This window comes from Ictalurus furcatus, chromosome 6 (genome assembly GCF_023375685.1).
Source record: "Ictalurus furcatus strain D&B chromosome 6, Billie_1.0, whole genome shotgun sequence".
Taxonomy (NCBI): Eukaryota; Metazoa; Chordata; class Actinopteri; order Siluriformes; family Ictaluridae; genus Ictalurus; species Ictalurus furcatus.
Window position 1 is genome coordinate 10,031,652 of NC_071260.1, and position 27,812 is coordinate 10,059,463.

At 38.6% G+C, this 27,812-nt stretch overlaps 1 protein-coding gene across 2 annotated transcripts; it reads right to left on the reverse strand.

Moving 5' to 3' along the window:
• Nucleotides 1-318: 318 nt before the first annotated feature.
• LOC128608609 (rho-related GTP-binding protein RhoE) lies at nt 319-10,893 on the reverse strand. Of its 2 annotated transcripts, XM_053626476.1 has the most exons (6): nt 10,763-10,893; nt 10,525-10,679; nt 9,860-9,947; nt 5,361-5,470; nt 3,868-4,002; nt 319-2,200 (listed from the first exon to the last, which is right to left on the reverse strand). In XM_053626476.1, the coding sequence occupies exons 2-6, from the start codon at nt 10,660-10,662 to the stop codon at nt 1,952-1,954; spliced, it is 720 nt and encodes a 239-aa protein (XP_053482451.1). In that variant the 5' UTR covers nt 10,663-10,679; nt 10,763-10,893; the 3' UTR covers nt 319-1,951. The 2 variants fall into 2 exon arrangements, with proteins under 2 accessions (XP_053482451.1, XP_053482450.1); XM_053626475.1 differs by having other exon boundaries at nt 10,525-10,892.
• Nucleotides 10,894-27,812: the final 16,919 nt, after the last annotated feature.

Sequence of the window (27,812 nt, forward strand, 5' to 3'; positions counted from 1 at the left end):
GTGTGAAATGATTTTCATTTAACTGCAGATTAAGTTGACAAAATGCAGTCATATAAAATCTGTGTTACATTAATTGGAAATGATGTCTGCATAGGCGTGGGATTTAGACAATTCAGTGGATTGTTACACTTGGGATTGCAGAGCACTCCAACTATATTAGAAGAAATTCATCTTAAAGATGTGCATCTTTTAAATAATATATCAGTTATTATTGTTGCCAGTCTGAACAATAACTGAAATCTACTTAGTTTTGAATTACTGCTTATATACATCCAACAATATTTATTGATCCCCCCACAAAAAATAGCACAGAGAGTATTGCACTGTACACTGCATTTTATTTTCAAGAAAACAAACAAACAAAAAAAAACGTAATAAATATTGCAGAAACATATCATACAGACATACAATGGATTCCAACATTCAAAATTAAAAAGCTGACACTCTACAGCTAACACTGGATATTGTAAATCATGGCATAAACCTGCAAGCTGAATAAAAATGCCAAGGAGAACTGTGAGGCACCTATCTGAACGAAGTGTAACAAAGTCCAGCATCTTCACCTATTAAGGAAATTATGAAAGTTATTTAAGGTAGTGACCAGTATAACAGGAAATAATCCCACAGCCAGATTGTGTTCCAGTTTCATGCTGGGTCTACTGGTGCTTGAGGCTGCATAAGCATTGCTTTTAATGTGGACTAAAGATGTACTTCCATTCCCCTGATACTACGGAGAAATTTTTACCTCAGCGGATCAAACAGGGCATGTAAAAAAAACAAGGACAAGTCTAGTGGGTTTCTTCAAAGAGGATATGCGGATTTCTCCAGGCCAGCCATTTTTTTTTTTTTTTTTTTTTTTTTCAAATTGCTAAAACGGGCCAAAGTCAGCATATTGCATAGCTGAGATGATTCTCTTACAGGAAATTCCAAGTGCTGATGGATTAGGCAGAGGTATTAAAAGGCTCTCAAGCAATACTGAAAACCCAGGCCATGAAAAGCTTGGGTACACCAACACGCAAACACATGGAGGCACTGGAGTTGGACACAGTACTAATGTTGGTTCCACAAGACCCAGTCACTCATGGAGATATGCTCGTCAAGCCAAGCCAGAACTACCACCAACAATATATCAAACACTTAAGACTGCACATAAAGCAAAACAGTCTAAACAGGAAACTCTGGCACTATGAGACACAAGCTTGACTTTGACACTTCTTTGGCATTTTTCTAAAAAGAACGAAGAGGAACACAAGCACTAATGTTCTGAGGTTAGCATCACCACAAAGATACAACTGTTGGAAAGCTCAGGCAGTCTCCTGCTATTTCCAGACCTACAAGTATCGAGACTTTGACAAACACACATCCAATTCTCATCTGAACAAATCATCAAGGCAAGAAGATGGAAAAACAGAAAGACAACCAAAAAAAGCCAGGTTTATCCACAGTGTTTGTCGCATCATTTTCTCTGTTAAGTGCCTTGTTTTTGTATACTGTGGGAAAATTCCACAGCAGCTCATTAGCTGCATGAATGTGGCTTTCCTTCAAACATTTCCATTCCGTTTCCTGTACAAAATCTGCAAACACAATCAGAAAAGTTCCTTGACCTGTATTTCAAATATGTCCCAAAATTCATGTCCTATCATGTCAGACATACTCTTCATGTAGATTATTCTCCATGTAGATTATTCAGAACTTCCTTCCAAATCTCCAAGAACTGGAATTCTTTTGTATTAGCATGGATGTCTTTCCAACACCTAGTGCTTTTCTTCTGTGGCACCGTTTGTTTTTTGGTTAGCTTATTTCAGGTGGGGCAGAAAGGACAGACACAGAAGGATATAAAGTGCAACGACATCGTCCCGCATCCCTCACTGCTTCACTTGAGTAGTTGTACCAATATCTTGTGCCTTCTCTTTTCCCTTGCCTCGACACCCATCCATGTTCTCCAGATCCTTCACATAACTGCGCAGCTCTTGGCTTTATCTTTACGCATGTCCGGGCTTACCGACTCCAGATAGGGTCTACTGGGCATGTGTGAGGTCCTCTTGGTGGCTCTGGAGGACTTCTGGCGTTTCACGTTCTTGTTGCTCTTGTTGACACAGGCTAAAGTGGCAACGTGGAAAATGTCCCTCACACTGTTCTCTGACTGCAAAGCGGAACACTCGATGTAGGGAGCTGAGATTTGTTTGGCCATGTTTGATCCCTGCATGAGGATATAAAAGGGCTTAAACTGCTGGTAGTCATTTGTCTCTCATTTCAAACAGTTCTTACTACAACCTAAATTCTGAAAAAGTTGGGAGAGTATGGAAAATACAAAAAAAACTAACAAAAAGAGTCATTTGAAAATCCTGTGCACCCTGTACTATATTGAAAACACATAATTTGATGGTTTACTTTGTAAATTACATTTATTTTTGAAAATATACACTCATTTCAGATCTGATGACTGCAACACACTACAAAAAAGTTGGGACAGTCGAGTGTTTACCGCTATGTAACATCATCTTTTATTTTAATAATACTTATTAAGCATTTGGACGCTGAATGAAGACACCAGTTGATTAAGTTTAGCAAGCGGAATTTTCCCCCATTCATCCATTATGAATTTCTTCAGCTGCACAACTGTACAGGGCCTTTGTTGACTTATTTTGCGCTTCGTAATGCGTCACACATTTTCAATCAGAGACAGGTCAAGACTGCAGGCAGGCCACGCTAGCGCCCGCACTCTCAGCTTACGCATCCATGCGCTTGTAATACGGGCAGAATGTGGTTTGGCGTTGTTCTGCTCTGGATGGCAGCATATGTTGCTCCAAAATGTGTACATATCTTTCTGCATTAATGGTGCCCTCACAGATGTGCAAGTTACCAATGCCATGTGCACTGACACACCTCCATACCATGACAGACGCTGGTTTCTGGACCTGACACTGATAACAGCTTGGGTGGTCCTTTTCCTCTTTGGCCCAGAGAAACGATGGCTGTTTTGACCAAAAACTATTTGAAATGTTGACTCGTTGGACCACAAAACACGATTCCACTGTGCTACTGTCCATCTCAGATGAGACAGAGCCCAGAAAACTCAGCGCCGCTTCTGGACAGTGTTCATGTTTGGCTTCTGCTTTGCATAGTAAAGCCTTAACTTGCATCTGTGGATGCAGCGGCGAATGGTGCTGAGTGACAAAGGTTTACCAAAGGATTCCCTAGCCTATGTCAGGATAATCCATTACAGACATTACAGTTTTTAAGACAGTGTCGTCTGAGGGATCGGAGATCACACGCATTCAGAAGTGGTTTTCGGCCTTGCCGTTTATGCATCGAGATTTGACAGGATTCCTTGAACCGTTTATTTATATTGTGCACTGTAGAAGCTGATATGCCCAAAATCCTACCGATTTGTCTTTGGGGAATGTTGTTCTCAAAGTGTTGGATTGTTTGCTGATGCATCTGTTGGCAAATTGGCAAGCCTCAACCCATCCTTGTTCATGAAGGTCTAGGCCTTTTTGGGGGCTCCTTATATACTATGATTTAGTAGTATATACGATTTCCTCACCTGTTTCACATCATCTTCTTGTTTCAACTTGTCACATTGCTATTAGTCCTAAATTTCCCCTGTCCCAACTTTTTTGGAACGTGTTGCATGCATCGATTTCAAAATAAATGTTTATCTTCAAAAAACTATGCACTTGATTAGGTAAACAATCAGAAACCTTGTCTTTATATGTTTTTTATTTAAATCAAAGTCAAAGTACATTTAAAAATCACTCCTCTTTGTTTTTATTAGCATTTTCCATACTGTCCCAACATTTTTGGAATTGGGGTTGTATAATCTTGAAACAAATGATAAAGGATGAATATTTAAGAACTACTCACCTGATCATATGATACAGGTGTTTGTCTGTGATTTGAAAGTTCCACCAAGGTGCTGAGATCTGTACGCAAGTCTGACTTGCATCCCACTAACAACATCTTCGTATTGGGGCAAAATTCTTGTATCTCTCCTTTCCACTATAGGGAAAAAAAAACACAATTATTTAAAACCATTCTTATGCAGAATTGTAATCAATAGAGAGGTAGCCATAGTTCTATAACAAAAGCATAAATGTCCTCTATAAACATTACTGTGCACAAAACAACTGGTCAGTTTTCTATTTCATTGGGTCAAAATTAAATTCCAAATATACAAACAGCTACAAACTCTAATCTTCTCGTTAAGCCATCTGGAAATCCTTGAGTGCAAAAGCAGAATGCAAGTAATTAATTAAATGTTATGCCTCAAATAACAGTCAGTGATTACTTCTCATAAAACGTCTCATCTAGTTCTTAAATTAGATTCTGCCACCATGTTTTGTGCCATTTTATACCACAACACTGTTAAATTCTCAGCTGTGACTGGTGTCGATTAATTTCCTATCACAGCAGTTCTGACAGAAGGTCAGGCTGTAATTCAAGTGATCTCATTCTAATACACTAGCAAACAATCTTCCTAATTTAACTCCAATAATAAATGGGTTAGAAACAGTTCTTTAACTATGGCAATTGCATAATCATTGATATGATAAAGTTTTCTGTAAAGAGATGTTTATGTAACGGTGACAGTGCTTTGTAACGGTCTGTAAGTTTAAAAAGTATAAAAGAAGTATAAAATCTTCAGGACAGAGGACTTCATGCTTTCTGGTTTGTCTGAAACATGACAAGCTGCATTTTTCTTTTCTCTTATTAACTTTGACAGAAAACAAAAAAAAAGGTTAGTGAGGAAACAACTGTTTATAAGTTATAACAGGAGCTAACTTCTTTCATGGACATTTCGCAACATTAAATGTAACTATAAAAGTGTTGTTTGTTAAAAAATGAACAAAATAAAATGAATTTAAAACTGGCAATCAGTGACAAATTGCTTAATTTAAGAGGAATAAAGAACTTAGGGACATGCTATTATAGGTAAATAATCAACTTTGCATTGGACTGTGTCACTGCATGCCCTATTGTGTTTTATTCCGTATGTGAAGCACACAAGAAGTGTCATTGACAACACAGGTCATAGGTCACAGGGCACTTGACCCCACAAAGACTATATATCTCTCATACCAAAACGTACAAACACATCCTCAATAACCCATTATTCTTTGTCCTCATGTGAGCGAGCAGGAATCAAAGCAAAGCAACCAGACCTCCCACACATTCTCTTTATGCTTGGCATGACCTTTTATTTGACCCTCTGAAGTCTAGACTCTCTTCCATAAACCACTTGTCCCAGTAAACCAAAAACAATCCAGATGACAGACTGTGTGAGCACGCCTTTCTTTCAACATCAGTTCCTGCTTCACAGGAGGAAACCGCAAATTAAAGATGTGCGCATTACAGACCTTCTTTAGTACGCTGTCCAGGGTTTCTGGTCGGCTGATGTCAAAACAGATGAGGACCGCATCCGAGTCAGGGTAGGACAGTGGACGCACATTGTCGTAGTATGGTGAGCCTGTAAAAACAAAGGTTAAACACACAGCTTAACCAATGACAAACAGTGCTATGTTTTACAGGGTAGTCCCTTTCAAATTGATAACTATGGTTGTTTATGCATTGGCATTCGCAGCTGAATTTAATTCTTTAGCCTTTTTGAGGACATGCCATTAAAGTTACTGAGAATTAACTGTGAACTATTTCGCCACTCATATTCCTTCTCACAGAGACATTCTAACCATCCAATAAAGGATCCAACCAGAGTAAGTCTTATGAAATGTAAGTTTTTTTTAGACTTTGCTGTGAGTAAATACAGCATTATAACTGGAAAAACCAGATTTTTCTTATTTTGTGGAAAGCCATTTGACGTTATTGAGGTTTACCGCATACTATAACAGTGAAGATGTCCAGACATGGATTTTTAGCAACAATTTGTGTAGCAAAATGGCCATATAGGATTCCTTTTGGTTGAGTTCTGCAGTTTGGAGTAAATTTGGGTCATCATGATAAGGATCTTTAAGGAGGAATTGATGTGGAGTAGGCTGAACCCTTTAACAGGTAGAGGTAGAAAATCCATCCATTTTTCATACCACTTATCCTACACAGGGTCACGGGGAGCCTGGAGCCTATCCCAGGGAACTCTGGGAACAAGGTGGGGGACACCATGGATGGGGTGCCAACACGTCACAGGGCACAATCGTGCAGACACAACGGACAATTTGGAAATGCCAAACATGTCTTTGGACTGGGAGAGGAAACCGGACTACCCAGAGGAAAACCCCAGAAACATGAGGAGAACATGCAAACTAAGCATCAGTCCTCAATCCTAAAACCCAATAACTCAAACAATAACTGTGTATTTTTAATGGTCAAAGTAAATTACAATGATCTTTGAATGTATTTAATAAAGAAACAGATAGATACACACAAACAAACACATAACAAAGAGATGAGAAGCAAACAACTTTTGTTTGTCAAAAAAAAAAAAGGGAAGCTCTGTCTCGGCACATCAGGAATAGCAATCAAAACAAGGGCACGAAATGTCATTTCCATAACGTGCTGCTTTTCAGGCTCATAAATTCAAACCACTGACATGCAAAGAACACCGCTGTCACCGTTCAATTTCCTGAGACACTCCACAAATTCTCCAGTCACGGAAGCTTCTGCACTTCGTGGTTTTCTAGGTCACAATTAAGACTGGCAAGAGACTCTGTTTGCCTGATGTCTGGAAACTCAAGGTCTGAAAGTAGGAATGCTGTTCCAGTGTCAGGAATCTGAAGAATTTGTCTTTTTTTCCCCAACTAGACAGAAGAGACATTGTTGACTCGAAACATTAAAACACAAAGAAAGGAGTCGTGTCCCCCTGCCCGTATGCATCACACAAACAAACATTCCTTTGTGAGCGAGAAGGTGTTTGGGTGCTTAATCACATCTGTCAGGAGTAAAATCTGCACTTGAGATACAATGTACAAAAATACAGTCTATGGCTTTGAAAAGGACATCTTCAGTTTCACCAGATCTTCCCATCTGAACTTCATGCATATTCAAGTATGTGATAATATTCAAGAAACAAGCCCCACTGAGAAAATCCTGCCCTTTGCTATTATTCTCCTTCACTTAAGCCCTACTAAAAATGTTTTGGGAATAATACCTTATATGACTAATGTTTTGTTTTTTTATACAGTCACTCTATATTTCACTCTAATACTATTATATTCATAATGCACGCCAATTTATCTAACAACAAATCTAACCACAATCACCTCGTGTCTCCATAACAAACACAGAACACATTCCCTCGTTGCTTTCCTGTGGTCATGTCAAGGCACATCATGACCTTATGTGATTATGATCACGCCTATCCTGTTCAAGGCAGGAATCCTTGGAACTCTATCCTACCCCACCCCCATTCCACTAGCCCACAATGTAGTGTTGTCTTTCACTGTGGCTTTCTCAACAATATCCACTCAAGACGTGTGGCGCACTCCAGCAGATTCCCTCAACAAAGTGGGTTAAGCAATAGGAATGTCATTGGAATAGGAAACCCCTTACAAGAGTGCTCAAAGCCTTGAAAAGAAAATGCCAGGGGATATGAATAGTGCTAAAATTAGCTGGCGGCTTGCCCTTTGTTCCAACCTACTTTCAAATTGGTGGATCCTAATTACCGTTTCCAATCTTTCTCCACATACCAGCTTATTAACACTAGTACACAGGGCACTTTCTCTTTTAGAACTCTCAAGCAAAGATTTTTTTTTACATGGGTCTCAAAAGGTTTCAACATGGACTCTTCCTTGTAAAAAACAAACAAAACAAAACAAAACAAAACAAAAAAAAACCTTTCAACTAATTTGAATGATTCTAAGTGAATGATTGAACATGAATGGAACAAGTTCATGTCTCAACAGAGTTTCAGAGCTTTTTGTTCCTATCTCTTATAGCAACAATATAATAAATGGGTGGAGTTTGTTCATTTTAAGATTGATGCAAGGTTGTGTTTATGTGATAGGCACGTTTAAAAGAAGTGTTTTACCAATTTGGGAGTAATCTCGTTACCTTAGACCGATTAAAAACATGATTCTCTCTTTATGCACTGTCAGGCCGACCCATTCGGTGATGACCTCATGGTTCTCTGTCACCATTGGCACCACTGACTCACTACTGATCTCGGCTCAAACATGTATGGCAAAAACACACAGCATCTCATCATCTAGTACATATCCTCATTAAAGTCAACAGGCATGGGTGAAGGTGGTAGTGAGAAATCCTCAAAAAATCTCTCTCGAAACTCCTTGCTTTATTCCATATTTAGCCAGTTCACTAAGCTACTGTCCAGTTTGTTTAGATCAAATATTGGCTCTTGTGTGAATCAGTCAAGCGCGTCATCACGTCACCTTGGCTTCCTGTTTCAATAGGAAATACATCAACATATGGAAACAAATCATGGCCCTCAAGCTGTTTCATGGGGACTTTAAAGAGCTCTCACATTCTCAGTCACAGTAGTGGCTCCACAGGAAGCATCCCAACAGACTAAAAGGATGTCCCATATCACTCTGTGAGTAATTCTTGCTTATTTGCTACAAATAGGACACTAAATGCTAACTGTGCCATTGTTAAGACTCAGTAGGTACACTATTGTTATGACTCTGAGTAGCTATTCATATTCTGATGCCTGGTGGTCTTAAAACTAATTTATTAAATATGTTCTGTCAGAAATGCAGATGCTGGCAAAAGGAAGCTACAGTGACTTCACCCCAGCAAATTTCCATCAAAGCAATCTGACCTGTTTATCCTGAAGTGCTGCCCGTTTGAGATTTCTAAGTTTTGAGACTGACATGACCATACATTTCCATTGTGTACACATCATCTATGTTTGTGCCCACTATCCACTTGGGTGCCCTCAGCTGGGAAAGTAGCAGAGGGTCAAGCCCAGGCAGAGTTCTCATGGCCCATCCTCCAGCCCACAATGGCAGATTTTAGTAGACAGCTGGTGGAGTCTGTCCATGGAAGGAGATCTGTTCCAGAGTGTAATCACCCCCAGACTTCAAGCTCCAACACATGTGTCGTTAACTGTAGCTAACTGCGTGATCTATAGGCCATAGAGCCACAACTTACACAGTCAGTGGAGTCTCTGAGACCGCAGACTGAGGGATTTATACACAACCCTTCACATACCTAAGGCAAACAATAAGACATGTGATTTATGGCTTTGTCTGAATGCAAGATCCAGAGCTGTGCATTTTCTCTGTTGAAAAGCCAAACTGGTTACTTACAGTATATTGTGCTAGTATACTGTATAAGCTAGGTTCATGTGCTTCCAACTACAGTTTTTGTGCTTGGACGGGTGGAGATGCTCCCTGCCCTGACAAATTACCACCTTTCTGCTCTGCATCGCATGCATTCCAGAGAGCAGAGTCCCTGCGTGTCTTTGCTAAATGAGCTCAGGCTAGGTCTTTGTCAGGCTAGCTCAGCATCTCGAATGACCCTGAAGCATTCACATTTCGCACCTAGCAAGCAAGGGTCTGGACATTCATCATGCAAAGTCCTTGAGAATTTCCCCCCTTTTGCTTTCAGTGAGAGCTCACTACGCAGTACACAGAAAAAACGTATTCAATTAATACCCGTAGTGTTGAATTCCATCGTATAGTTAGAATTCTTTAAGTGCTAATTTATAGACTATACACTTAACCTTGGTAATCTTATTATCCTTACATCTCCTGAGCTCAGACCTTGAAACTCAGCAGTAAGTGGGAATGTAAAAGTCTTCAATGACACGTACTGAGAGCTTCTGAAAACATCATGTACAAAAGTCAGAGTGATGATCAAAGCACCGAATTGTTTTTTTCACCTGGTATGGAAATGTGACTATTATTTCAGGGCAGTAAGCAAATGCAAAACATTGCATTCTTACCTGATGTGTCCCACAAACTGAGCTCAATCCTTTGGGAATCGATCTCAAAGCTGGCTGTATAGTTCTCAAATACTGTTGGCACGTAGTTCTACATGGAAATACACAATTACAAATCGTTTATAAATACAAGCTTATGCTAATTACAGTGTATTAAATATCATAAAAAACTAACAATTTTTTTAATAATAAAAGTGTGGAGTAGCTACGTTTTTGTTTTTTTTTTAAACGGATCCATTAACCAATTGTATTTTTTTTTTCCAAGAAAGTGTACACTCTCAGAACTTAAGGTTACAGATTATACTTTTCCTTGTAGTCGGGGTGGTACAATGGACAGTGCATGTACCTTTGTACCTTTAGTACCAAAGAAAGTGCATGTGGTATACCTTTAACTAGCTTTTTTGAGTAGTGGTACTTAAGAACCAATTATTCTGCACCTTAGATTATGCTATTTTCCACATAAAATATATTTACTAAAGGTATAAAACATGTCCCCTTGATGGACCCACTTCACAAGGAAAAGTAAGGGTTTGATATCTTTTATTTCTGAGAGTATACTCTGATAAGAACGACTGGGACAACTTTATCTCCACTGCTTCCACTCCACTCTAACACCTTTCAAAAAAAATAAGAAGGGAGCTTAAAATAATCATGCAGAAGATCCTTACCTCTGGAAAGCAGTCTTTGGCGAAGACATGGAGCAGTGCGGTTTTGCCGCACTGACTGTCCCCAATCACTACTATCTTACACTTCACACTCTGGCTGGCGTCCATTCCAGACATCAGGCTCGAGTTACTGTCCTTCATGGATCTTAACAATAGTCCTAAAAGATATCGAGGTCAGAATGAACTCCAGAGAAAAGCGCAGCATCCCCCGATTACTTGATCCCGTTTTTAAAAACCTCACTCGTTCAGCATTACTCCTGTGCTGCAGCCTGTTCAGCTCTCCTCATGCCATGTGAAAGCAATGAGCAGCCGCTTGCCTTCCTAATGTGTGCTCACACACACACATACACACACGCACAGACACCCACACCCACAGCCGGCCCTCCTTTTCTCCCTTTCACTACCGCAAATTGCCTGTTTATACACATGCACAGAAAGAGCGCCCTCGATTGCCAATAATCATTTCCAGCACCCGTTTTATGGGAACCTGAGTGCTTGAAAAGAAATTAATGAGGAAAATTACCTTCTTTTATAATCTCTAGCAAAGAGACTAATTTTAGTCTGCCTGTCTGGCCATACCTTCAGGAATTTCCTTGGAAATGAATTTCAGGGAAAGCAAGAATGGAAAATCCAAAATAAAAATGAAACTTGCTTTTGTATGATGCATTATAACTAAATAGTATCATCACTTCTAAAGCATTTCTTTCCATAATCCATTCTTTCGTTCATCTACAGGAAGAACTTTATCTTGATCAGAGTTGCGGGTGGATCCAGAACCAGTCCTCGGAACACTGGACGCAAGACGGGAATACACCCTGGATGGGAAGCCAGTACATTATATGGCACCATACAGTACATACATTCTTACACACGTTTATACCTATAAACTATATAACTTATTTAATTTGCTGTAGCCAATGGTACATGGTATCACTGAATCGTCAGAACTTCAGAAATTCTGAAACTACTCATGGGAGCAAATCAAAGGGTTTATTACACAGTAGTGAACTAAAGCTGTTGCCATACACCCTAAATGGGACACCAGTTTATCACTGGGCACCATGCACACACACATTCACACATTCATACACACCCAGTGGCAGTTTAGATTTGCCAGGTGGGTGGGAACTGGACAATCCAGAGGAAACCCTCATGGACACAAGAAGAACAGTCAAAATTCCACACTAAGAGTAACCCGAGCTCAGACAAATCCTGGAGCTGTGAGGTGGCATCTCAACCCACTGCTCCACCATACCACCATAAGCATTTATCTTTATCTAATTTACAAAAAGCCTTATGCATCCTCAGCCATGGTCTCATTCCAGAGTGCCGTATTACTTTTATTAGGTTTACTACTTTCCAGTGTTTATCCAGAGACAGATTACTATATGCTAAATCAGTCCTCCCGAGATGTTTAATCAATTATTCAGACTAAATATTGTGATGCTACTTGGTATTGTAGACTCCAACTTGCTGGTTCAAAATTATCTCCCAAAATGCATTATATAGAATACACAGAAATTCTGAAACTACTCATGAGAGCTAATCAAAAAATATTTGTGGCTATTCTGATAGGGATTTCCAAAAGTGAGCAAGTCAGGAAGCTCCACTAGCTGGTTGATACAAACATTACGCTACATTAAGTCAGAATTTTCCAGAAAATCTTGGACTGGCTGGCTGATGTCTTGCACCCTGTGCTCCCAGAATAGGCTTCAGATCCACCACCACCATGATCAGAATAAATCAGTTACTGAAAATAGATGAATGGATGAACATAAATGGAATGCTATGAAGAAAGTAGGGCTCCGTTGCCAACTAAATCACGATTAAACCAATGGTTCTCAATGCACACGTGTAGATACACTGATCTTGACCTTTATTTGAATGACAGTAACAGTAGGATAAGACAAGTTCGTTAGCATTGCCTTGTGGCTGTTCTATGTAGGAAGGCATATAATGAGAGAGAGAGGCACATTACCTGCCATCAGCCCGGAGTTCATTTACAGCCATAGCTTTTACATACTTACTACCATTGTTTCACTGCCAATCCTGCCATTAATACTGATTACTGATTTTAATGATGACAATCTATTAATCACCTGGAATGCCGAGCACAAGATAATTAATGTTTGTGCCCTAACCTGATCAAAGGTTCCCAGACCCACAACTTAATAATGGACACAGAAGAAGAACAGGGAATTGATTTGCCAGCAAAACATCTCATGGATCACATTGATTTGTTTTGCTTGAATAGTGGCTCTCCTCAATAATGGTTAACAGGACAGCCAAATAGAGTAACAGGATAAAAGACCATTGAAGTGGTACCCATCCCCCCAAAGCAGTTCAAAATGCTGTCTGATTGCTCTGCTGTCCTTCTTCAGGAACCACAAAACCACAATATATACACACACAATATGTCAGATATGTTGCTTCCCTTTGTGGCTAGTTTTTGGAGAATTATTCAAAGGGAACAAAATATAGGTTATGGGAAAAAAAAATTGAGAATATTTGTTGTGCTTAAAAATAAAAATAAAATCCTTAAATATAAACTGATAAATATAAATATTTAATAATAACAGGATATAATAAAATAATAAAAGGATAGTCCTCATTTACATTTCTACAGAAATCCCTACTATTTATTGTAACTCCATGCACGTTATATTTCTTTAAGAATTATATGGCGTTATATGTCCTTATTGCGAACAGTGCAAGTTTTTTGTTTTGTTTTTTCAAGTACAAAATCGAGTAGGGGATGGAGTTGAGGACTGGAATCTAATTTAAATCAAATGAATGAGAAGTAAAATCTAAATATACAACTCAAAACGTTGACTGCATTTGTCCTGTCATCCAATGGCACCGATGACGATGTAACAACACACACACACACACACACACACACACACACACCAAGATGCCCTTCATGCCAAAGAGAGCAGATGGACATTTGAATGAAAGATGGAAGCTGCACAAAAGAAGGGAAGAAAAGCCAGATGGGGCTGAAAAAGAAGTGAAGAATGGTCTAGTTAAGAAACAGATGATTCTGAAGAAAGCAGGTGGGAAAATGACATCAATGGAATATGGACCAGTCATCCCCTAAGCGGCCCGGCAAACTAACATGGACTTTCTGTTATGTTGAAATATTTTACAGACGAACATCACACCGTCCCATCAAATGCCTCAGCCTGACTAAATACGGTGGTAGAGGGAGATTATCGCACTAGACTCTGGCAGATGCCGCAAGGGAGTTGTAGGACTTTTGTTGTACCTGGCATGAAGTCTCTGTGGATTCTGAGAGCTATTCGTCATCTGTAAGGAAAAATATCCCTGAAATTCCATTCTCTGACTCATCTTTCCTGGAAAGCACCACGACTCTGAGAAATCCACATCTGTACGCCATTATTCATAGAGAAGAATCTATTGTGAATATTTTCAAATGTCTGAGATCACATAATGCAAGTGCAAATTGTATATAATACGTTACAGTGTTAGAGTAAATCTACGTTGTGATATTGCCAAAGAGAGAACATGAAGTAGTTTGGCAGTGTTCATACAGTTTGCTGTGCTTCACAGATGGGAATTTCCTGTGCCCAGAGATGTAACTATGGCGACAATCTGTTTTTGTTTTAGCCTTAAAAAGAAGAAAAAAAAGTTTAAACCCCACAAGTTGCTCGGAATGCCTGTGAGGCTTTACATAGTTTTTAAACCATCCGCTACCTTGGATAAAAGCAGACTGAATGCTGTTTTGAACAGTTTCAAATACATGCAAGACTAAGAGCTCTCCGTTCCCTGAAGACCCACGCAGACAATAGGGGGGAAAAAACATGGCAACATGCACTATATGAAACCATTGCTATGAACTACTGAGTATTTTGAAGTCATTTGGACGAATGTGCATTTCTCTTGGAGGTATTGAAGTGTGTGTCTCAAATGTAAGTAATTTCCGGTTATGAAAATTTCATGAGTTTCAGCAAAATCAATGTGTGAGAGAGGACTATTGACAGATCAACTCCACCTCTGAAATTCAAAAGGATTGGAATAATCAATATGTCTAAATTATAAACCAGACATTTTTGTTTTGCCAATCAGGATATAAGACCCATTTAAGAGAACTTGAGAGAACCTTAAGAGTATTACGATGGAAATTAAAGTGGTCAAAAGAAACCCAGTAAATATTTGCAGAGTTAAGTGTGGAGAGAATTTTCTGGAAGAATCTCTGGATTGGATTTGCTGAAGATCCAGTCCAGAAGATCCAAGAAGAATAAACAAGTTTAAACACTGAAATTGGTCAAGACGAGGTGGGCGAGCCAGATGGATGGATGGAATAATGGCTGCCCACTCTGTGTTCTGAGTAACACCTGGGATCCCAAGTACATAATTGGTGATGATTTTCTTAAGCCACCTGCTCCCAATACTGAGTGACAGGCTGGAGAGTTGCTCTACAATGAACATATATTGGTGACATGAGTATTATGAAATGAAATTTGTAATTATTTTGTTAGCTTTTTGAGGGAGTAGCTATATAAATATTGATGGAAACAAAGCATCACTTTGATAGTTAACTCAACAATTCAGCAGAAGTTCTTACAAAGTTCTTAAAAACACTCTACTAGGAAGTTGCACCGGAGTGTAAATTAGGTCCATTTTCCCTGTAAACTCCAAGCAATGGCTCAAATGACGTTTTGTCGTGCAGTCTGTTTATACCACCTGAATTCCCCAGCTTCTTTCAAAGAACTTTAGCATCATCCTGAGGCACTTATAACACCGTAACTGCCAATTGTTCCTGTTACACTGTTTTACTGAAACCAAGCATTATTACACTGTAAAACATGATAGGCACATTACCTTATGTGAACTTATTTCTTCTCTTTAACTCCAGTCATCATGACGCATCAAAGTTTTGGATATTTATACGTTTTCAAAAATTTTAACTCAAAGTAATACATTGTCTTGACTACTTGTGAGTGTGTTTGAGTTGAAACAAAGGTTATCTGCAAGTTGAGTTTGCTTACATTTTTAAGGCAGCAGGTGAACTTTTCTTTCTAAGTTTTCTTTTAAAGTTGGTTAACCAAAATGTGTTACAGTGCACTTATTTAAGGAATCGGTCCCGCCAGGATTTGGCGATTTTGTGATCGCAGAAATGAAAGCAAAATCAAAGAAACGCCGCAATATTTGGAGGAGCTTGCCATTTTTCAAAATTACCTCAGATTTTCTGAGATGTGCCATGTGGCATCATCACAGCATGCCATGTGATGTCATTACAACACACATTCAGCCTCTTCGATTCATGTGCGTCAAACATGAGTACAGCTAAAAGGTCTCATTTACCAATAAACATCACTGCAGATGACCCTGCCAAACAATTTTGTGCAATTGCAGTTTCCCAATTCAAGTAGTTTCACTGCAAGAAAAAGCAAAAGAATTTGCAAAATACATCGCAAATTTTGAAAATAACTGCAGCAAAATCTAGCAATCCTGTACGGACTGAGTAATCACGAATTTATCACGAATATTGTCCTAGTGTTCTATTGCATTTATACAATAGTTTAAAAAGTGAAGAAATGTAAAGCAAAAAAATTTAACATTGTTTGATATTGACAGCTTCTTCTGCCACATAGAAAGTAGTTCCACCACAACTGTCTTTTTGTTAAGAGATGTTTACATTTACGGCATTTGGCAGATGCCCTTATCCAGAGCAACTTACAATTATCTCTGAGCAGTTGAAGGTTAAGGGCCTTGCTCAAGGATCCAGCAGTGGTGCTGGGATTTGAACTCATAACATTCCAATCACAAGTCCAATGTTAAATTAGCCTGTAACCTGGCGGCTAGTCTGGAAGCTTCACTAGCTGGTTCTGGTTTGGGGGAAAAATTCCAAATGAGGTTATATTCCCTGAGCACTACATCACTTTACTAATCAATTAAACATTGAACCATTGTTCTAAACTCTGTGGAGTGTTTTTACAGTCGAATCTGTTCACTCGGTTTTCAGTGTACACTTGACGCAAGCTCCCTCATAGTATCGAAGAGAAATTTCTCCAACACAATGATAATTTGGTATTGCTTTTGCCCGTCATCTAGCAATAAGAATAATTTAATGTAGGTTATTTTTACTTCAATCACCGGCTGTAGTTTGGCCATCATGGTACAAAACATTAACTGAAGATTATAACAGTACTCAATGCTCACATCTACAGACTACTACTACTACTACTACTACTACTACTACTACTACTACTACTACTACTACTACTACTACTAATAATAATAATAATAATAATAATAATAATAATAATAATAATAATAACAAGTGGGGCCCATGGTGGCTTAGTGGTTAGCACGCTCGCCTCACACCTCCAGGGTTGGGGGGTCAATTCCCACCGTGGCCCTGTGTTTGCATGTTCTCCCCGTGCTGCGGGGGTTTCCTCCGGGCACTCCGGTTCCCTCCCCCAGGCCAAAGTCATGCATAGTAGGTTGATTGGCATCCAAAGTGTCCGTAGTGTATGAATGGGTGTGTGAATGTGTATGTGATTGTGTGCCCTGTGATGGATTGGCACCCTGTCCAAGGTGTACACCGCCTTGTGCCTGATGCTCCCTGGGATAGGCTCCAGGTTTCCCCATGACCCTGAAAAGCATAAAGTGGTATAGAAAATGGATGGATGGATAAGTGTATGCCATATGTTATTGTTCTTAGCAAATCCAATTTTTACATGTTGAATTTCTTATAGCCATGGCTCTTAAGGTGGGATTTTTAAACTATTTATTTATTAAATTGGTGGAAATTGCAACATACCATGTTGTAATTATTACTTAGTTATTGTAGTTACTAACCTCTATGGCTGGATTAAATAAATTTAATCCAAACCTCAATAATAACTCAAAAACAAATAGATGTTTAGTTAATGTAATGTACAATATTTTTAAAATAATAATAATAATAATAATTTTAAAGTAATGTCTATCTATAATGAGTAGAAAGTTAAGAAATAAAAAGTATAAGTAGTAAATAATAATATATTGTATTTGTAAAAATCTGTACACCAAATCTGTATCTTTCCATATCTTAGATTAGATCAGATTGTGTGGTTGAAACTGTTGTTTCAACTTATATTTCTCTTAACATCTTCTAACAGTCAGTTTAGAAATGATCTCACTCTCAGCCAGCTGTCTGCAGTGTATATTTAGCATAGCGAGTGATTACTGAGCTGTGTTCCCTCTCCCTGAAAACAATGAACATCACCCGTGTTTGTTTGAAGGTCGCATATGTTGTGAGGCAACAAAACCATAGATGACGCCTGTTGTATGAGGCCTGCCTTAAAACACAGGAAAGAAATAAGTGCTTAGTGCATCGAAGTGACAGAAGAGAAATAATTACAGCTTTATCTATTTGTGGAAAAGTAAAGGAGTGCAGCTACAAAGCTCAGAGCTATATTCGATGGAAATAGAATCACTATACTCTGGTACGTGGGCCTGTAAATGCCACGGGCTCATTATAATGCTGGGAAAACGTCACCTCGAGGCTGTGATCTGGAAAGTGTGTCAGTGGGAGAGTGTCATATATTGTACAAGTGAAAACGATGTACAGAGAGTTTGTGTGATCAGTAGGGTCCAGCAGAATATATATATATATATATATATATATATATATATATATATATATATATATATATATATATATATATATATATGTATATATTTTTTAAAGGTTTGTGCTGGTTTAGACAAGGATTCGGCTGTAGTTTCCATCAGCACACACCTGTCATACCGTTATTTGAGACACGGATGGTGTGACACATAATGTTTGTGAATGTGAAATCACCATGCCAACTCCTGGGATGTTAGATCATGCATTTCCAGAATGGCAGCAGGTATGAGTCATGTGGCATCACGTCTGATTTCAGAATTCATCAAAAATAGTTCACGTAGACAGTCAATATGGAAGCAAAATGCTGATTTACTTTATTAACATAAATAGAAAGATTCATAGAATGTGAATGATTTGATTAAATTTGATGGGGTTTTTTTCAGTATGAGCTGGTAAGTTCTCTATAAATATGTAAATGACGAGAAAGGTTAAATCTCCGGCATTTCTGAAATATCTGGCACTATTACTGGAGGACAACCAACCATTTGTTCCAACAAAAATCTGTCAAAGAACAAGATTCTGTCCATGTAATTACTAGCAATCTCCAATCAACATGCCATTTCCAGAATGCCAAACACGAAGTCATACTATGTTTCTCCATCCATCTGGTGCCAAAAGTGCTGGATGAGCTGTGATTTCCTCCTTGTCCTGTTAGCTGTACGATAATCACATGCATTCTGATGCGGTCTGTTCGCACAGGGCTGCAATTACCCCCTGCCTCTAGACGGCACTTAGAGCTGACAGCACAAGCACACCAAATGGCCATCACAGCCACAGCAACGCATTACACACACTGCACCGTTAAATCAAAATAATGGGAGCATTTACTGGGTTGTTATGTCTAGAAGTCATACAAATATATATGTATATATTTTTTTATAATTCAAAAATGTTAACTACTGCTAACTAAAAGTGGAACAATGGAGAAAATTTATGTCGCAAAGGCTTAGGTTTAACCTTTTCACCCAGCTTTTTAAAAAGAAAGGCGCATTATTATATTATCTTAGGGGTACATTGTTTTGTTGTCTTGGTCATGGTCTCCATAATGGAATGCAAAGCCAAACAAATATTTCATTGGTGCGCCACTGGATTACCCAAAAGGGCAAAAATGAGACAGATCTGCATGTTACATCGCTTGGCCATTCCCTTGATGCATTCCATTTCTTTTCAAAGCCATTTGGGAAACAATCCAACTAATCCACATTTGCCGCAGCGCTCTTGGCCCGGTGTCATCCAATAAAAACTCTCAATTATTCAGAGACCTTTTTATTATATAGAGTGTAATAGTTTGCCTATGCCTTTTATGGGTTTAATGCAGTACTGCTATCCATATCCATGTCTTTATTTAGATTAAACAAAAACACTGGGACAAAATAATGGAGGTAGAAATGCCAGGACAGCCAGCAAGAACTGGCTATGACAACAACCTCCTCAACCTCAGCTACATCACTCCAGTGCATGAGTCTCAGGTGAGGGACTGTTTTATTTTATTTTATTTGTTTTTAATAATCCTGTTTGCATAGTTATTACTTTTATTTGTATCTGCGTGCAATATTTTCTGCTGAACTTAGTTGGTTTTATTTCCTAAAATGTAAACAAGCTAGAAGTCTAATCTAAATCTAAACCACCCTGACCAGGCAGTTACTAATGACGAATGAATGAATAAATGAACGCTAATAGGCTCCAGGCTCCCCCATGACCCTGTGTAGGATAAGCGAAAATGGATGGATGGATGGATGGATGGATGCTGTATGTTCATATTAATGATCATGGTCATTGTTTGGCTAATGAGCTTCATACCTAACCACTTGCTCACTCCTACATGAAAGTAATCCTTGTATATGCATGACCTTTTGTTGTGTCCTACAGGATCCCCATCCCTATGCACAAACCTAGTCTCAACCAGATATCCTTTGAATCTCTCTAGCAAATTTTATAAGTTAGAAAAAAAAGAACAAATTATCTGTTCATTCTGAATAACATATTTGTATTCGGTTGCATCACTAATGCCTTTGTATTGACCTTGCAGCTGAGGTGACGTGACGCCTCATCGGAAAACTGAACTCTAATCTCTACTGAGCACTGGAGCAGACGTGTGATTGAGTTATTATGAATTATTAGAGCTTCTCAGGAAATAAATAAGAAAACAGACCATGCGTACAATAATTTGGCGGTAAACTCAGATCACAGATTACCCCAGCATACGAACTTCAGTCATATGCAGTGGAGTTAAGCAAATTCAAAGAAGGATACTGTGTTCCCCTGGGAGATCTAGATTTATACGAAGCATTTACCAGAACATCTCTTTTTTTCTTCACTTTTCTGCGTCATACAGAGATGAAGTGTTGAGGAAGATAACAACATCAACCTAGCGAAATTATTCCTATCTAAGGGTGAGCAGGAGTTATACAGTCATTTATAATAAGGCATTCCACTCTTGCAAAAGCACCTTGACATACATTACCAATTTCTGTAACAAGGCATTCCTCCGAGCTATTAGAGACCAATGTGTAAGACTTCATTCCATCATGGAAAGGCACTGACATTCACCAAATACCACTTGCTCATTTGTTTTTCTCTACACATATGTTTCTATTTATCTTCACCATAACCTGTAGACCATGTCAGGAGAATAATACTGCAACAAAGAATACCACAGACCATAGCAAAAGACACTGACACAAATGTTTATGAGCAACATATTTCTATGACAGATGCTGTTACTCAGCATATAAAGTGACACTAATTGAAACAATCAACATTAACATAGTTTTTATGTTACTTATGACATAAAGCATTTTTTTATATATATTATTTGAACATACTGTTTGAGGGGATTTCCCTCAACTCCATATATATATATAAAACCATATGATTCCTGAGTTTGGAGGTTTGGAGGTCCTTCAAGAAAGTTTAGATTCAATTGATGTGTAGACTCAAGCATCTGTACTGTTTCTTTTTTGTGGGCCCTATAAGTAAAAACCACAGATGGTGTAATGGTTTTCTTGGAGTGAGAAGTAGTTCTGGAATGGTTAGCGTCAGTCCATTCAGGGATTTCCGCTCTCTTTTTTCCCTTTCGCAGAGTATAGTAATCCTCCACTCTGAGACACATAGTGCCAGAGGCTCTTTGTTCATGTTCATTGGGTTGCAGACAGAACTGAGATGATATTTCAAACCGGTGACGGTAGGTGGCCTTTCATCATCCTAAAGAGGGAAAAGATGCAGACTTGGGGGGGGGGGGGGGGGGGGGTTAGAAATGCAGAGCAATTTTTCAAAGTCCAGGGATTGTCAAAAGCTATTGTAACACATATTTAAAATTAGGGTCTAAGGTACAGTATATTTCATTAACAATGTGAAAGCTGGATAGTAATCACATTCATCATACACACATACTGTGCATAACTCATGATCTCATTCTGATCAGTCTCTAAGCAGAAGTTAAATCGTTTTAAGTTATGCAGAGTCTTGACGCACCCCGAGAATGAGCTGCAGATAAAACAGCAGGATAATGAAGAACCAGGTGGGCTCACCTGGGCCTCTGCTTTAATTGGTTCTTTGCAGTGGGGAGTTTTTGACTCTGGAGAGACATCTCCCAGGGATACTGACACCATCCCATAATTATTCATTGGGCGAAGAGTCACAGATGCTGCTGTGTCTAAGGGTCTGCCAAGGCAAAAAAAAAAAAAGGCAGTTATTTATACCAAATGCTACAATAATTAAAATTATGAATATCATAATAGTCATTGTAGTGTGAACAAATAAGGACGTTTTTCAAGGATTGATACTTTTTTTGAATGAATTCTGTATGTTCCTAAAGAAGCAGTGACACTTTCAGTGTTTTTCAATTACATTAAACTTTTTTTTCATTATTAATAAATGAAAATCATATGCAGATTTGCTAATGCCATGTTTCAAAGAGACCTTTGTATTGACATTGGACTTGGCAAAGTAATGGCTCACTCACTCCCCTGTCGTTATGATAGATGTGCCAATTAACTAGCAGAACAAAGAGACAAAGCTTTTCAGATATGTCGCCTCATTTGTTCTGTCGCCTGTACACGAGTCGCTCATTAAATTCTAATTAAAACAAGTGACAATTAGCCCATCTGTACATGACAAAGTAGTTAAATGTCACCTCAGTGCTATATTATGTTCTCTGCGGAGACGGAAAAAATGCCAATAACAGACTGGAACATTCACAATGACTGCAAGAAACTACAAAATAAAAATAGATGCGGATGTAGATTTTAAAATATGTATACTAGCTGATGTAGGAGGATTTAATAATAACAGGAAATAGATAACAGTTTGGGTTTTAGTGTGACTGAACTGCAAAATTATTCCTCGTATCAAAATTAACATATGTACACAAGCTTCAGAGTCAGACTGTACGGTGCATTAACAAGTTCTTCCTCAAACTTGTTGACCGCCTCTGGCGACAGGAAATAAGACATTACTCAAACTGTCATGTCATAATTAAATGTCAAGTCTCCCAGAGGGACCTCCCACATGTGAAATAACATATGACCTAAACTCTAGCATGGATGGCTCTTTCTACACTTCATTCGGTGATTGATAGGCTGAAGGATGTCGCTAATGTTCCACAAAGCACAACAAAACCATGTTAAGGCAAATTCCGAGCCGACTCGGTTACGCTTAGTCCTACAGAAATGGGCCAGAGATCATTTTAGCAGAACGGATGCTAATTCTTGTATCCAGGCAACCAGCCAGGAATCTCATGCAAGAAAGTCATGATCACAGAAGCTCAGAAAGAGAAGGTGAATGATTTTATAATTGGAAAACCCAGACAGCATGGGAACGATGCAGTGTATTTGCAAACTGAAATACAAGCATGTGTTCATAGTTTGTAAAACACATTCAGAAAATAACATTTGACTAAAATGCCTAAGCAGTTTATTGTAGTCAAGGATTAAATTTAAGAGAGTGGAGCTCTCCTACACCATTTGGTTTATGTAATGAGCAAGCTGAGCTGAACTCCGCTATTATATTTGGATAGAGTTTTGAATAATGGTGATCATAAAGGTGCTGGAATATAGTTTCACACTATTATTAGAGAAATGCTTTCATTTCAGAGGCAAGATGTGTTTATTATGCAACTTTTAATCCTTAAACTGTACCATGTGTTTTTGTAAGACAGTAGTGATGTGATTTTGATGCTAAAACAATAAATACTAATGACATACAGTAAGGTCTGGACACCCAATTGTACTAAGCTAAATTAAAATCCTAGGGCAGTGTCCAATAAGAAAGGAAGTGGAGTTACTGTTGCTGCGCAACAACGTTGATGACTTTCCTATAACAACGCAGTACTGTTTTATTCCTCTTCCCTCAGAAATTTGCCAATGATTACAACTGTTATGTTCCAACGTTTTATTGAGGAACATGGAGTAAGGTAACAAACACGAGATACAATTTTACACAACCAGAATCATTTTATTCGTCATATACTGTACATTGACACGGATTAGGAATCTTTCTTAGTGTTTGGTGAGAACACAACACATTCAACACAGATTCCAACACACATATCACAGACAAAACAACTCACAATACAGTTACCATCCTAATATCCAAATATTGCACCTTAAGCAGAAACTGGTAGACTCAGTTGTAATTTATATTACAGTGGAGTTAGAAATACTATACACTATGTAATACTTTAATACTAACAAATCCTGAATAACAGAAGTATAAGAGTCTAAGACTGTAATACCATATTATTCCCCACTACTAAAAATAGTGAAACACTAAATTCCAAAGGAAGGAATGAAGGGTGGAAGGAACGAAGGAAGGAAGGAAGAAAGGTAAGCTGAGTCAGCTGTAAAAATCCATCAGAATTCCCTTTCAGAAAGTGTCTACTTTGTCCCAGTTTAAAGCAAGACATTGTATTCTTGAGCCACAGAGTGATATCTGAGGGTTTGTTAGATTTCCAATGAAATAAAAGATGATGTCTAGCCAATAAAAATGTAAACACTAACACGTCTAGCTCTTTAGAATTAAACTGATGTCGGTTATTGGGCACACCAAATTCTGCTACAGCAGGACAGACCTCAACTTTCATTTTTAGAACATCACTTATGATGACTACGAAGAGTAACTAAGCCAGTAGCAATGCAATGCTGAATACAAGGAGAACACATGGTGGAAACTGCATGGGGAAGCCAGATATTTGTCACATCAGTCCTATATAGTGAGATAAATTTCAACCAAACGAGCTTTGGAATAGTTAACTCTATGTAGTATTTTAAATTGTACAACCCCAAGAACACACTGTACTTGTATGAATCCTGTCACAAACACAAACACACCACTGCTCTATAAAACCACCACCCAACTCACACTCCCAGGCACTTTCATTCCTAGTAAACAAATAATCTTATCAAGAGCTGATTGTATATAAAAGAGATGAATGTCTTCTGATGAGAGTTTAGAAGCAGAAGATCTTCCCGTGGTGGCTTCTAAATTAGAAGAAGCACATTATTATAAACCTGTGATTTAAATTGTCACTGTTGCTGTTATAGAATATAAATCAACACTTTCTGACCAATCCGATTTAAAATATTTATTATATAGTACTGTTCCCACATTATTGGCTGAGTTAGGGCTTTCATGCTAAATAAATTAATTGATTGACCTGATTGTATGGTCTAATAATCATAAGAAGATTAATAGTTGAGTATTTCCATGACCTTCAGTGAGGAAATTGTCTTTGAGGGGCTAATGTTCATGAGTTTCTCGCACTCCTCCTTCCCTTTATGCATGAACGGATTGAATGTTTTGAATGACTAGAGACATCAGTCACTGACACCACGTTACATGCATGGTAAATTCATGAGCTGAATATAACAGTTTCATACATTTTGGATGTTGAATTGGCAGTTGAGTGAGGAATGCAATATGGAGTGTGATGTTTGATGATTGACTGAATTCTAAATCATATTTGAAAGAAACAAATGTAGCTTGGTTTGCAGATAGTTACAGAACACATCTAATTATTAGGATTTGGATAAGACCTGGTATGTTTCCTTTGCTTAACAAACAAATGACGGCTTTCTCAAACACTTGAGATAAATGGTATTAATTTAATTTAATTAGCACATCATGCGTGCCACCTCATCAGATATATGATATCTTTAGCCAACTGGGAAAATTCAAGTTCGAGTCAAATAAAGGCAAGTGGGTTTTTATTGTCATTCCTCTATAGCTTGTATACACTGGAACGAAATGACGTTGGAACATAATGATGTTTCTTCAGAACTTCTTCTGCACTTTGTAGAGAACAAACTGAAATGAAACATCCCTTGTATAACTGTCTTTGGGTTTGATATTGTATTACTGTCTCTGCAGCCAGTATGTAAACTCTTTGCCTATTATGAAGTAATCCACATAATGAAGGTTAGGATGGATGCAAGTGCAGATAAGAGTTTATTTAGAGAGAGACAGGCAGACAAATCCAAAACAGGAGACAACGGCGAGGTCAAGAAACAGGCAATGGGTCAGGCTATTGGCAAACAGGCATAAACTGGGCAAGGCTAGAAACAAGAAAGAGAAATGAGAAACAAGGTCAAAGAACATGAAACTAAACAAGGAACAGGGTACTAACACTTGGTATGGTGATAAGACTCAATACTGCGCGAAGTGCAAAGAGACAGGAGGGGTTTAAATGACAAACGTAATTGTGCTGAAACACAAGACAGCTGAAAACAATGCTCAACCAAAACAACCAGTGACAATAAAGGGCGCAGACAATACATAAACCAAAACAAAAGCACGTGTCCAATGTAAACAAAGTCAACATCACTGAAGACCCAAAAGCATGCGTTCGCTAAGAGCTCGTGCATTGGGCTCGCCCTTCGAGCTCGCACAACAAGCTCGCATTTCGGGTGTCTGAGCACGCTGCAATACTACAGCGCTAGCTTGAGGGGAAATTGTGACACTTGTCTTGGTGTAGAGAGATGGGTGGAGGTATACTTTGCGTGTAAAGCTTGAATTATTTGTTCTTAATATGGATTTATTAAATTTCTTCCACAGTTCTTATTATAATAAACTTATGGCACTATTTCTTATAATACCAGTGCAAAAAAAAGCACATCACCCAAAGAACAATATACCCATGGTGAAGCATGGTGGTGGCAGCATCATTCTTTAGGGCTGCTTTTCTTCTGCCAGAACTGCAGGTTTTATCAAGGTAGACAGGATAACAGGTGTCTTCTAGTAAGCTGAAGATGAAAAGGAATTTCACCTTTCACCATGACAATGATCCAAAGCATACATCCAAATCAACAAAGGATTGGCTTAACCAAAAGATCAATGATTTTTTTAGGCCCTGTTTACACAAGTGCATTTTTGTTTTAAAACGCATAACTTTTGCTACAGTTACGCCTGTCATCTACACTACTTCGGAATTTTCGACCCTCAAAAGCTGAGACTTTTGGAAACGCCAAAACTCCGGGCTCGTGTTTCAGTGTAAACAGACCAAAATGAAGACTTTTGAAAATGAAGGCGTGGCTGCCCACATTTGCCCCCTGATTGGGCCAGTGGTAGCTCAGTGGTTAAGACGTTGGACTTTTCACCAGAAGGTCATGAGGTCATCCAGCACAGAGTAGCCAAGGTGCCACTGCTTGGCCCTTGAGCAAGGCCCTTAACCCTCAACTGCTCAAATGTATAAATGAGATGCATGTAAGTCGCTCTGGATAAGGGCTTCTGTGAAATGCCATAAATGTAAATGTAATTGAGTCTTCTGGATCATTGCATATCCTTCCCTGAATCGTCAAGCCCCTACCATATGACCATTATGATACCTTGATCGTATACACAACAACACGGAGACTGAACCGCAAGCTTTGCTGCCTTTGTCATCATTCTTAGCAGCCATTGTGCAGTTAAATTCTGTATTTTATAACACTGCAGCTGCCTACATTCGCAAGAGGTAAGCTATAATTAGAGCATTCGCCAACAAACCTCATTTCAAGTGTCGTAAGGCCTACATGGAGCGCCGGTTTAGACTAGCAACCAACTTCCTGTTTACACTTGTATGCGCATGCCCAGTGTGCATGAATGGTCATATGACATGCGTTGTCAGTCGTGTAGTGTGGACAAAGATCGTTTCTGAAACACGGTGGAAGCACCAGTGTGGACGAGGATGGTTTTCATTTTAAAACAGTGTTTTAAAACAAACACACACTAGTGTAAACAGGGCCTAAATGACCTAGGCAGAGTCCAGACCTGAATCCAACTAAAAATCTGTGGAGTGACCTGAAGCGGGCTGTGCACAGGAGATGCCCTGACAATTTGATGGATCTAGAATGTTTTTGCAAGGAAGATTGGGAAAATATTGCCAAGACAATATGTTCCATGCTGAGCAGCTCTTATCCGAAAAGACTGAGTGGTGTAATAAATTCAAAAGGTGCTTCAAGAAAGTATTAGTTTAGAGGTGTGTACACTTTGTGCACACAAATAGATTATTGTACGTTTTTTTTATTATTATTATTATTTTATGTATTTTTTTCCACTTTATTTATGTACTTTGTAATTGCACATTAAAGGTGTGAAAAGATCTGACATGATTTATATTAGTATATTCTTTTACTTCAGAAAAAAAAACAGCCATTTTAAACTGGGATGTGTG